This window comes from Tinamus guttatus, unplaced genomic scaffold, assembly GCF_059628265.1.
Source record: "Tinamus guttatus ecotype Peru unplaced genomic scaffold, ASM5962826v1 Tinamus_guttatus_pri_ptg000744l, whole genome shotgun sequence".
Lineage (NCBI taxonomy): Eukaryota > Metazoa > Chordata > Aves > Tinamiformes > Tinamidae > Tinamus > Tinamus guttatus.
This window is the reverse complement of record NW_028289278.1, coordinates 63,574-76,269: the sequence shown is the minus strand read 5'-3', so window position 1 is coordinate 76,269 and position 12,696 is coordinate 63,574. Positions and strand designations below refer to the sequence as shown.

At 67.0% G+C, this 12,696-nt stretch overlaps 1 protein-coding gene across 1 annotated transcript; it reads right to left on the bottom strand.

Moving 5' to 3' along the window:
* ITGA10 (integrin subunit alpha 10) lies at positions 1-10,793 on the bottom strand. Its single transcript, XM_088537335.1, has 30 exons — positions 10,718-10,793; positions 9,332-9,443; positions 9,049-9,155; positions 8,869-8,957; positions 8,663-8,777; positions 8,365-8,492; positions 8,100-8,248; positions 7,875-8,025; positions 7,635-7,800; positions 7,494-7,567; positions 7,120-7,264; positions 5,998-6,146; positions 5,777-5,920; positions 4,986-5,189; positions 4,692-4,822; positions 4,452-4,618; positions 3,666-3,808; positions 3,467-3,577; positions 3,309-3,394; positions 2,587-2,728; positions 2,323-2,415; positions 2,169-2,245; positions 1,197-1,286; positions 1,037-1,115; positions 858-971; positions 688-780; positions 497-610; positions 322-417; positions 132-245; positions 1-60 (listed from the first exon to the last, which is right to left on the bottom strand). The coding sequence occupies exons 1-30, from the start codon at positions 10,761-10,763 to the stop codon at positions 1-3; spliced, it is 3,489 nt and encodes a 1,162-aa protein (XP_088393461.1). The 5' UTR covers positions 10,764-10,793.
* Positions 10,794-12,696: the final 1,903 nt, after the last annotated feature.

The following is a 12,696-nucleotide window of genomic DNA, read 5'->3' as shown; positions in this document are numbered from 1 at the left end:
TCACTGCTCCTCCTTCTCCTCCTCTTCCTCCGGGAGCTTCTTGCGGGCAAAGAAGCCCAGCTGGGGCGAGAGGAGGAGGATGGAGGCGAGGAAGGCCCGGCGGGCGCCCGCGGCCCCGGCCCCGCTCTCACCTTCCAGAGGCCGAAGATGATGAGCGCCAGCAGGAGCAGCCCCCCGACGATGCTGCCCACCAGGATCCAGAGCGAGACAGGCACCCGCTTGGCCTGCAGGATTTCCAGCTCCGTCTGCAAGGAGGAGAGGCCGGGAGCATCACGGGAGGAAGCGCCCGGCACCCGTTCCCATTCCCGTTCCTGCTCCTACCTCACGCCGCTGCCCCGGCCCCTCCAGGATGAGGAAGCTCCGGGCGTTGGGAAGCAGGGAGAAGGTACTGACGATCCTCACGCTCTTGAAGCGAGCCTGGGCGCACAGGAGGACGGTGAGGGCAGGTCGGGCGCTGCTCTTCCATCCTCCTCCTCCTCGGCGCCCTGGTCCTCACCGCGCGGAAGAAGGAATCGTGGAGGACGCGGAGGACGTGGACGGCGACGTCGGCGCCGCGCGGCAGCCGCCCCAGCTCGCAGCTCAGCACCTGGCACCCGGCCGTGCTGCAGTTCTGCCGGCGGGGGGTGACGGCCGGTGACGACGGGACGCGGGGACGGCCCCGTCCCCGCCACCCGCCGGGCCCCTCACCAGCCTGTCCACGTGCAGCAGGTCCTCGGGATGCACCGGCGCCGCTGCCGCCGTCCCCGGCTCCTCGTCGGGGCCGCGCAGGACACAGGTGGCCTGGCCAGAGGGGACAGGAGCCGGGTCCAGCACCGGGGACATCCCCCTGTCCCCCCCGGCCGCGGGCAGGGACTCACGTTGCCGGCGATGACGCGGGTGACGGAGAGGAAGGCGGCGCCGCGGTAGCCGAACGCCGGCAGGGCCATGCGCAGGGTGACGTTTCGCACCGCGTAGCAGCCCAGATTCTGCACCTGGGCCAGAAAGGGGATGAGCCGCCGCGGGGTGGGCCCAGGCGTCCGGGCGCCGCCGCCCTCACCTTGACCGTGGTCTTGAACTCGGGCCCGGGGCCGTGGGCGCCGCGCGGCTGCACCTCGTAGCGGTGCAGGGTGGCATCGCTGCAGGGACGAGAGCGGGGTGGGAGCAGCCCTGGCACCCTCCACCCTGGCACTGCAAAGACCCCCGAGCCCTGGCCCTACCTGGAGAGGAAGAGGTCGGGCTCGTAGCGGATGGTGGCACCGAGCTGCACCGCGTTGTCGTGCAGGGTGGCCTCGGCCTCGGCGCTGTCGCTGCGGGGAGGGAGGGCAGCGCGGTGCATCCCAGGCGGCACCCGTGGGTGCCCCGGGCATGGGCACAGCACCTTGGCGTGCCTGTGTGCTCCTGTGCACCCTCATGTGCACCTTGGCATACACGGGCACCTGCACCCTGGCGTGCACATGCACCCTTGTGCACTCTGATGGGCATGTGCAGCCTCGTGCACCCTGATGGGTATGTGCACCCTGATGGGCACGTGTACCCTTGTGCACCCTGATGGGCACCTGCAGCCTCGTGCACTCTGATGGGCACCTTGGCATACATGGGCACCTGCACCCTGGCGTGCACATGTGCCCTTGTGCACTCTGATGGGCACCTGCAGCCTCGTGCACCCTGATGGACAAGTGCACCCTGATGGGTATGTGCACCCTGATGGGCAACTACAGCCTCATAGGCACCTGCAGCCTTGTGCACCCTGATGGGCACCTTGGCATACACAGGCACCCTCATGTGCACATGCACCCTGGCATGCACGTGCAGCCTGATGGGCACCTGCACCCTGATGGACACATGCAGCTTCATGCACCCTCATGGGCACGTGCAGCCTCATGCATCCTGATGGGCACGTGAACCCTGATGGGCACCTGCAGCCTCGTGCACTCTGATGGGCACCTTGGCATACATGGACACCCTCATGTGCACGTGCACCCTGATGGGCATGTGCATCCTGATGGGCACCTGCAGCCTCATGCACCCTGATGGGCACCTTGGCATACACGGGTAGCCTCATGTGCACATGCATCCTGGTGTGCACGTGCACCCTGATGGGCACCTGCACCCTGATGGGTATGTGCAGCCTGACGGGCATGTGCACTCTGGCATGCAGGTGCACCCATTGGGCACCCTTCGTCTCCTACCTGCTGGCCACGAGCTCAACCTCGGCTCTCTCGAGCAGGATGGAGCAGCTGAACTCGAACTCCAGGGTGAAGGTGACCTGGGGGGGACAGGACGGACCCGTGAGCGGGGGACAAGACGCGGGTGCCCACGCGGGGCCGGTTCCAGGCCACCCACCTGGGCCCGCGCGCGGAACACGGGGTAGCCGACGGTGCAGAGGCGGCCGTGCGCCCCCAGCGCCGCGCACTCCAGCTTCACCTCGCTCTTGTCCTGCGGGGGGAAAGTTGTCACCGTCCCCTGCAGCGTCCTCGTGATGGGGACGGCCCAGCCGGGGGGCACAGGGCTGCATAGGAGCAGCCAGACCCTTGTCCCGAGCCTGGGATGGGCTTGGAGCAGGGACGGAGGGGAGGATGCGGGATCTCCCGCGGGGCCGGGCTGCACCTGGAGCAGGAGGCTGGAGAAGTGCAGGTTGCGGGAGAAGCGGAGCCGCACGCTCGCGTTGTAGGCGTTCTCCTGCCTGTTCTCCAGGGCCACCGCCACCAGCACCTTCCTCCGGCCCTTGCGCAGGACGTAGGGGCTCTGCCTGCGGCGGGGGACGGGTCACCGCACGGGGCTCGGAGCAGAGCCAGGAGGGGAGTATGGAGCGGGGCTTGGAGCAGGGCTCAGAGCGGGACCTGGACTGGGACTCGGAGCGAGTCCTGGAGTGGGTCCCAGAGCAGGGCTCAGAGTGGGACTCGGAGCGGGGCTGGGAGTGGGGCCAGGAGCAGAGCCAGGAGGGGAATATGGAGCAGGGCTCGGAGCGGGACCTGGATTGGGGCTCGGAGCGGGTCCTGGAGCGGGGCCAGGAGTGGGTCCCAGAGCAGGACTGGGAGTGGGGCCGGGAGCAGGTCCTGGAGCGGGGCCAAGAGGTGGATCTGGAGCGGGGCTTGGAGCTGGGCTGGGAGCGGGGCCGGGAGCGGGGCTCGGAGCAGGTCCCGGAGGGAGACCCAGAGCAGGTCCCGGAACAGGCCTCGGAGTGGGACCCAGAGCGGAGCTCGGAGCAGGTCCCGGAGCAGGGCTGGAATCAGGGCTTGGAGGGGGTCCCGGAGCGGGGCCTGGAGCGGGACCCGGAGCAGGTCCTGGAGTGGGTCCCGGAGCGGGGTTCGGAGTGTGACCAGCCCTACCTGGAGCCCGCGATGTCCATGCTCGCCCGCAGCACCAGGTCGGTGACGCACTCGTCGTCGTCCCCGCACTCCTTGAAGAAGGGGATCTGGGGGGAGAGGCGACCGCTCGGGGCTCCGGCTCCGTTTGCGGCCCCGGCCCCGCTCCCGCCGGCACCCACCAGCCTGCGGACGGTGCTGGGAGACTCCTCATCCAGCACCGGGCCCGGGGCGGCCTCGTCCAGCTCCAGGGTCACGGTGACGGGGAGGGGACGCAGATAGTCCGAGGTGTCCTGGGGTGTCCGGGGGCTCCCGCTCAGTCCCGGCACCGGCAGCGGGCAGGAAGGAGCCGCTGGGGCCGCCACAGGGACCGGGGCTCACCAGGACGTGGAAGGGGATGCGGACGCAGCTCTGCCGCCCCAGCGAGAGCTCCAGCCGCTTCTGCAGGAGGCGCCGGGACGAGGAGTCGAAGGCGGCGCGGGCACCCGGCGCCCGCTCCTCCAGGGACACGTTGTAGCGGAGACCTGCGGGGGACGAGGACGGCGCGCGAGTCACCGGCAAGGACCCGTGCGGCTGCGGGGATCGGGGACAGCCTGAGGATGCCCAGGGATGCCCTGGGGACATCCCAGGGATGCCTTGGGGATGCTCTGGGGACATCCCAGGGATGCCTTGGGGATGCTCTGGGAATGCTCCGGGGACATCCCGGGGATGCTCTGGGAACATCCCAGGGATGCTCTGGGGATGCTCTGGGGACATCTCAGGGATGCCTTGGGGATGCTCTGGGAATGCTCTGGGGACATCCCAGGGATGCCTTGGGGATGCTCTGGGAATGCTCTGGGGACATCCCGGGGATGCTCTGGGAACATCCCAGGGATGCTCTGGGGATGCTCTGGGGACATCTCAGGGATGCCTTGGGGATGCTCTGGGGACATCCCGGGGATGCCTTGGGAATACTCTGGGGACACCCTGGGGACACTCTGGGGACATCCCGGGGATGCCCTGGGGACATCCCTGGGCTGCCTTGGGAATGCTCTGGGAACGCCCTGGGGATGCTCTGGGAACACCCCAGGGGTGCTGAAGGACACTCAAGGGACACCCCAGGGCTGCTTGGAGGACACCCGGGGGTTCTTCCGCGCCCAGGATGCCCCCGCAGCCGCTGGCTCTCACCAACATCCCTGTCCCTCCGGCCCCGGGCGCGCGTCCCGGCGCGGAAGCAGATCCTGGCGCGGAGGCAGACGGCGTCGGCGCCGCCGCGCCGGCAGTTCCGCTCGATGACGCTGATGGCCGCCGGCTCCACCGTCAGCGACGTGTTGACCTGCACGATCTGGCGGGTGCTGGGGCACAACGGGCAGCTCAGAGCCCCGCGGCCGTGGTGGCCGCGGTGGCCGTGGTGGCACCGGGACTCACCGCAGCACCACGGCCGCCCCCTGCGCCCCCACGGCCACGTCGGGGAGCCCGTCGCCGCTCAGGTCCATCCGCGCGTCCAGGCTGCGCCCGAAGTAGCAGAGGGCCGGGTCCAGCGCGGCCGCCTCGATGCGCTGGGGAGGCGAGAGCCGGGTGCTGGGGGTTGTGGCTTCTCCGCTGTCTTGTATAAGGTTGTGCTCACAGCGTGACCGGCCCCGAGGGGCGGCACTAACAACCCCTTGGAGGTCGATGGCACCGGCGAGACCCTCCCCATGTTGCTTCCACCCCGTCTCTCACCTGCTTGTACTGGGGCAGGACGGTGCCCGCGGCGCCGTGGTAGACGTAGACGGCGCCGCGGTGGCCGTCCTCGAGCGGGGCGCCCACCAGCACATCGTTGAAGCCGTCGTGGTTGAGGTCGGGCACGGCGGCCAGCGCGTAGCCGAAACGCGAGTCCTGCGGCTTCCTGCCGGCGCGCAGGGTGCCGGCCGGCGCCACGAGCCGCTGCGACACGGCGGGGCCCTGGGTACCGCCGGCCCCGAGGCCCCTCGTCCCTGCAGTGTCCCCCTGGGCTGGCCGTGTCCCCCCAGTGCCACCAACCCGCCCGGACCCTCCATATCCCCCCAATCCCGCTGCATCCTCCCAATCCCGCTGCATCCTCCCAATTCCACCGCATCTTCCCAATCCCGCTGCATCCCCCCAATCCTGCTGCAGCCTCCGAATCCCGCCGCATCCCCCCAATCCTGCCGCATCCCCCCAATCCCGCCGCATCCCCCCAATCCCACCGCATTCCCCCAATCCCACCGCATCCCCCCAATCCCACCGCATTCCCCCAATCCCACCGCATCCCCATAATCCCGCTGCATGCCCCCAATCCCACCGCGTCCCCCCAATCCCGCCGCATCCCCCCAATCCTGCCCCATCCCCCCAATCCCGCCGCATCCCCTCAATCCCGCCGCGTCCCCCCAATCCCGCCGCATCCTCCCAATCCCGCTGCATCCCCCCAATCCTGCTGCATCCCCCCAATCCCTCCGCGTCCCCCCAGTCCTGCCGCGCACCCCCTTGTCCCCGCGTGAGCCCCATTCCTGTACCTGGCCCACCCTATAGACATAAACACGCCCGGTCTCCTTGCTCTGGGCTCCCAGGAACATGGGGGCGGCCACCAGCAGCACGTCCGTGTCCCCGTCGCCGTCGGCGTCCAGGGCGCAGACCTCGCTGCCGAAGTAGGAGCCGATCTGCGGCGCGGGGAGCGTGGGGAGACGCCGGGCGGGTGCCCCGGCCCCGCGCGGCTGCCCCACTCGCCCGGCCCTACCTGCTCCCCCGTGAGCGCCTGGGCCACCGCGACGTCCCCCGCGGCGCCCAGCTCGAACAGGATCACCTTGCCCTTGTGCTGGAAGCGGGGGGCCCCGGCCACGTGGAGCCGCTTGCCGCCGGGCAGCCGGAGCGAGGACACGGCGTAGCCTGGCGTGGGGGCACCCGGCATCCGCCGGCACCGCCGCCGGGTGTGGAAATGGGGGGCGTTTTTCAGGGATCGTCCTGGGGTGGCTGGTCCTACCACCGTGGCCACCCTGTTGTTGTCCCCAGGGCACCCAGTGTCCTGGCTTGCTCCAAAGCCCAGTGGCACCGGGAAACCCAGGTCGCCCTGCATCCCTGCGGGCACCCGGCATCCCTGGTGCGCCCCGCATCCCGAGGTACCGCATATCCCTGCTCTATCCTGCATGCCTTGGGGCATCCAGCATCCCTGCTCTATCCTGCACCCCAAGGTACCGCACATCCCTGCTCTATTCTGCATCCCTTGCAGCATCCAGCATCCCTGCTCTATCCTGCATCCCTGCGATACTGAGCATCCCTGCTCTATCCCACATCCCTTGGAGCATCCAGCATCCCTGCTCTATCCTGCATCCCTGCGGTACTGATCATTCCTGCTCTATCCTGCATCCCTCGGGGCATCCAGCATCCCTCCTCTATCCTGCATCCCTTGGAGCACTGAGCAGCCCTGCTCTATCCTGCATCCCTTGGAGCATCCAGCATCCCTGCTCTATTCTGCATCCCTGGGGTACTGAGCATCCCTGCTCTATCCTGCATCCCTCGGGGCATCCAGCATCCCTGCTCTATTCTGCATCCCCGTGGTACTGAGCATCCCTGCTCTATTCTGCATCCCTTGAAGCACTGAGCATCCCTGCTCTATCCTGCATCCCTTGGAGCACTGAGCATCCCTGCTCTATCCTGCATCCCTTGGGGCATCCAGCATCCCTCCTCTATCCTGCATCCCTGTGATACCGCACATCCCTGCTCTATCCTGCATCGCTCTATCCTGCATCCCTTGGGGCATCCAGCATCCCTCCTCTATCCTGCATCCCTGTGATACCGCACATCCCTGCTCTATCCTGCATCCCTTGGGGCATCCAGCACCCCTGGCAATCGTCCCCCCTACCCAGATATGCCGCGTGATTCTTCAGCTCCAGCGGGAATTCCTGCTCGAAGGCCGCCCGGGGCGGGACGACGCGGCCCCCGCGGCCCTCCTTGAGCACGGCCCCGTCCCAGTCGTAGGCTCCCACCATTCCGAAAAGGATCCCGTCCTGGTGAGAAGGGAGAGCGCGGGGCAGCGCCCGGGTGGCTTTTGGCACATAGGTTTTACACACTGGGTGCATGACACGGAAGGTGCCTCACTGTCCCCAAGGGCCACCCCGAAATAACCGGCCACCTTCCTCTTCCCGTGCCTGGGACACTCAGCGCCTCGTGGCTCCCGCGATGCTGATGCACAACCCGCAAGGAGCCGCATTTTCCACTTCCCCGTTGAGTTCTCACCTCCAGGAGGTGGATGGAGAAGCCGATCTGGGACATCTCGAGCTCGAAGGAGCTGGCGTTGGCGCCGGGGGTGCCTGGGGAGGGTTGGGTGTCACCGCGGGCACCGGCGCCGCGTCCCCGCGCGCGCCCACCGCGCGGCACCTTCGAGGCTGAAGATGCGGTCGCCGAGCGCGTCCACGATGTCATTGAGGGCGGCCTCGTCGGTGACGTTGAAGAAGAACCTCTCCTCGGGCTCGCTGGCGATGGAGCGGATCTCGCGGATGAAGTCCTCGGGGTCCTGCTGCCGCCGCAGGTAGTGGCCCAGCACCTGGCGGCGGGCCGGGACCGTGAGCGGCGCCGCGGCGGGTCGGACCACGGCGGCGCGGCCGGGCCGGCGCTCACCGCGATGGCGTAGCGGGTGACGCGGCGCCGCTCGCACTCCTCCAGCGCCGCGGGCAGCTCGTCGCCGTCGTGCGACTCGCCGTCCGTCACCACGATCAGGAGCCGCGTGGCGTCCGGCCGCCCGCCGCGCGCGGGGCTGAAGGCTTCGGTGCTGCGCGAGGGGACGCGGCGGCCGGTGAGGACGGCGCCGGCGGCGGCCCCGGCGCCCCCCGCGGCGGCTCCTACCAGGCCTGGCGGATGGCGAGCGCCGTGCGGGTCTCGCGGCCCTCCTGCCGGCTGATGTTCCTGGCCGCCTCCACCACGTCCCGCGCGCTGCCAAACTGCCCCAGCGTCCACTCGTGCACCGCGCGCTCGCCGTACTGCAGCAGCCCGACCTGGAGGAGGAAACACCCCAAACGCCCCCAAAACAGCCCCAAAATCGCATCCCTTGTCCCCGGTCCAGCATGGGGGGATACTGGGGGACACTGGGGGAGGGATGATGCCAACTCACCTGGATCTGGCCGGGCCCAATGAAGAACTTGCTGAGGATGTTGCTGAGAAAGTTCTGCACCTCGTACCAGGGGTAGATGCTGTTGGAGCCGTCCAGCACGATGACGATGTCCATGTAGGTGGAGCAGCCTGCGGAGGCGGCGGGTTGGGGACACCGTGCTCGGCGCTGGCCCCGTCATGTCCCCATCCCCGCCGTGTCCCCATCCCTGCCGTGTCCCCATCCCCGTCATGTCCCCATCCCCGCTGTGTCCCCATCCCCGCCGTGTCCCCATCCCTGCCGTGTCCCCGTCCCCGCTCACGCTGCACCGTGGGCGCCAGGGTCTCCACAGGCCGCAGGTCGCCGTCCACGCGGGTGCAGACGCCGGTGCTGAAGACGGAGGTGCCGCATTCCTGGGACCAGAGCGGGGCGCAGGCCTGGGGACGGGGACAAGAGTTTTGGGGTGTTTTTTGCAAGACGCCGCCCCCCGCGCCCACCGTCCCGTGTGTCCCCTGCACAGACGCTCACCACGAAGCCGCCGTCGGGGCCGGGCAGCAGGGTCATGCCCAGGTGCATGTTCTTGGCGGGGAGCGGGATGTCCCGCAGCGCCGCGTCGCCTCCAGCCGGGCACAAAATGGGGACACGGGGGTGTCACTACCGGCTGGGTCCCCAAAACGCCCCCAGGACCCCCCTCCCGGGGCACCTTACCGAGGTTGACCTTGGTGCAGGTGCTGTTGGGGGAGCCCATGGGGCACTTGTAGATGTCACCCCGGTGGTCACCGGCCGGCCCGTCCCAAGGGGCTCCCACCAGCAGCCTGTGGGGACACAATGTCACCAGGGGGGTGACATCCCCATCGACGTCTGCATCCTGTTAGCACTAGCAGGGGGCTCCCGGCCCCGGTTTGGGCTCTTGCAGCCCCCCTGCTAGGAGCAACCTGGGGTTTGGGGACAGAAGGGCCCCGTGGCGGTGCCACCCCTCGGTCCCCCTCACCATTTGCGCCCACCGGCCGCTCGCTGCAGCACCTTGTAGCCGAACTGCGCCTCGGCGGGGCCCCGCAGCAGCCGGGGGCTGCTCACGTCCACGTTGAAGGCGACGCAGAGCCCTGCGGGGACGGGGAGCCCTCAGCGCCCGCATGAGGGGCCCCGGCGTCCTACCCCCCATAAGACACAAATCACCGCCCGCCACTCCGGCTATGCCCCTTCATGCACTGCTCATGCCCCTCTCCAGGTGTTGTGGCTTTGGCTCGTTTAATTAATGGGTTAATTAAAGCTGCAGAGCCCAGGGGATGTGGCCGGGGGTCACGTCCCCAGTGCCGCGGCCGCTCTGTCCCCGCTGGACCGCAGGGCAGCCGGCCCCGCAATTAGGCCGGGCGGCACTGGGCACGGCCCGGGCTCCGGGCGTATTTTGGGAAGCGCCAATTACATGGGAGGGGAAGGCTGGAGCGGGAGGAAAACGGCGCTTTTTGGATTCCCGGCACGACCTCGGTGGGTGGCTGAGCCCTTCCTGTCCCGCAGAGCGGTCAAGCCGCTTTCCCCTCTTGGTTAAAAGTGGCAGGAAACGGGAGCGAACCTTTCAAAAAATAAGGGGCAAACTATATACATATATATATATATATTTTATAAAAATATATACATCTATATATTTTTTTTTATTTGCAGCCTGCGGCGTCTCCGGAGAGCAGCGCCCATGCCCAGCAAGGCGGCGGAAGCGCTTCCAGATGCGCCCCAGCTGGGACAGAGCGGCCAGCGCACCCTCCAAGCAGGGAAAAAGAAAAAAAAAAGTCTGTTTTCCCTCCCCGGTTGGGGGATTTTCCATTAAAATTTCTCCTCCTGAAGCTTTAGTTGCTGTTTAATGGGGTTTGAGCATCTGGCACCGCAGGATCCCCAGCCCGGCCACCTCCGTCTCCCAGCCCGGGCTCTGCCCTCTGCCAGGGGAAGCAGCCCAAAATTACCCGAGGGGAGGGCAAAAAAAGGGCATTTTTTTTCAAAAAAAAAAAAAAAAAATATATATATATATATTCTTGGTTCCCTGTGGGTGCCCACAGGGTGTCCACGTGCCGCGGAGCCGCCGGTTAATCACCACCAGCCTCCCGGGACTCTGTTAATCCGGCACCGAGCCGGTCACCCTTCGGGTCGCCCTTTGGAGCCCGGCTCATTCACCAACTCCCCCGGGAAAAATCCCAAAGAAAGCAAAAACAACCCCCAGCCCCCCCATAACATTTGCAGCCCCTAATTCAACCCCTCTCCTATTTTTTTCCCCACCTTTTTTCCCTATAATTTGTTTTTCCGTTTTTCCCTTTTTTTAAAATTTTTTCCGCCCCCCCCCCCATTTTTTCCTTTTATTTTCCCCCCTTTTCCCGTCTCTCCCCCCGCGTACCTGGGAGCAGCAGGAGCGCCGGGAGCGGCCGCCCGCCGCCCGCCATCTCCCCCCGTTGTCGCCGTTGTCGCCGCTGTCGCCGCCGCCGGCCGGACCCGCCCGCCCGCCTCAAAGGTGACTCTGTCTGCGGGACGCCCCACTCCGCAGCACTTTTTTTTTTAAAGTTATTTTTTTAATTTTTTTTTCCTCCTCCTTCATCTCCCGGGCGTTGCCATTGGCTGCTAAAAATAACCGACGGGGCCGGGTTTTCTTTTAAGGAAAAAAAAAGGCAAAGTGGTAAAAACGCTGGAAAAGGAGAAGGGAGGAAGAGGAAGGCGGCGGCGAAAACCCCCCGACACCCTTTTGGGGCCACCAACCCCCAGCGACACCTCCAAAACTTTTTTCCCCGCTTTTTCCGGAGGAAAAGCCGCTGTCCCGGACGCCTGGGCCCCCTTGGGTTAACTCGTCGCCTTGGGGACCGCAGGGAATCCGGGGCGACCCCGCGGCGCTGGTGGCCGTTGTCACCGTCCCGACCCCCAGCGCTGGCCGGGGGGCCAAGTCCCCCGTCCCGGGGATGCGACACGTCCGCGGGGCGACACCGCCACCTCCCGGACACCGCGGGGACATCGGGGTGGCCAAAACGGGCCAAAACGGCAGGAATTCCCCAATGCGGCGCGAGCCACCGGGATGGAGCCTGCAGGGACAGGATCCCAGGGGATTTGGGGAGCGGATCCCGGGGCATTTGGGGTCCCAGGGAGTTTTGAGGACCTTGTCCTGGGGGATTTGGGGTACCGGCCCCAGGGGGATTTGGGACCACATCCCATTGGATCTTGGGGACCTGGCCTCGGGCTTGGGGACCAGCAAACAAAACCGCCCCCAGCCCCATGTCCCCTCAGTGTCCCCGGATCCGGGCGGCCGGCGCATCCTGGCCCCAGGACACTTGTGCAACGCGAGACTCAGCTTCTTGCTGCTCCTTTTGTTGTTTTCTCCCCAGAACTTGAGTTTTTGCGCAGATGGGAAGCCCAGAACGTTTGGCTTGGAAACATCCCTGGTGCCGAGGGACAGAAAAGTCTGGCGATTCCGTGACAGAGAGAGAAGAAACTGGAAACTTGAGGAGAAAAACAGATGGGGAAGCGCCCGAGCCCCGATGAGACGAGCGGAGCGCCGGGATGAGCTGGGGGTCCCACCCGGTGCCAGGAGCGCCCCGCGGTGCCAGGGATCTCCTGGGGGATCTCCTGGTTGGGCCCTTTCGGATGGAAGCCGATGGCAGGAGCGGTGCCGGCAGCTCTGCCCGTGAGAGGAGCCGCATTCCCGCTCCCGGGAGCCCCTGGACGGCCCTTCCCAGTGGGATGAGAGCTCCGACACATCCAGGAGCGCATTGTAGGGTGGGAACATGGACACATCCCGGCAACTCGGCTTTAATCGCCGGCTCCGCAAGCCGGGATCCGCACAGGGACCCGTTTACAGGATTCCGCGGGAGCCACGAGGAGCCGGGAAGGCTCCCGCTGCGCCCCGCTCCCCACCAAGGTTAAAATATTGCTCTAAAACGTCAACCCGCCGCGGGGCCGGGAAGAGACCCCCGGGAGCGCTGATCCGTGGGAGAGCGGGACCTCGGAACAGACCCCCGGGAGCGCTGATCCGTAGGAGAGCGGGACCTCGGAGCCTCGGAACAGACCCCCGGGAGCGCTGATCCGTAGGAGAGCGGGACCTCGGAACCTCGGAACAGACCCCCGGGAGCGCTGATCCGTAGGAGAGCGGGACCTCGGAACCTCGGAACAGACCCCCGGGAGCGCTGATCCGTAGGAGAGCGGGACCTCGGAGCCTCGGCAGAGCCATGGGCAGCGGGACAGGGTCGGAGCTGCCGCTCATCCGCGAGGCTCTTCCAAGCTGGACCCGAGGCCGCAGGGCTGGGGAAGCCATCAGCTCCCGCCGGCGCCAGCTCGGAGCGGCAGGAAAACTCATCACAGGGAATCACGGCTCAGCCCGGCAGCCCACGGCGC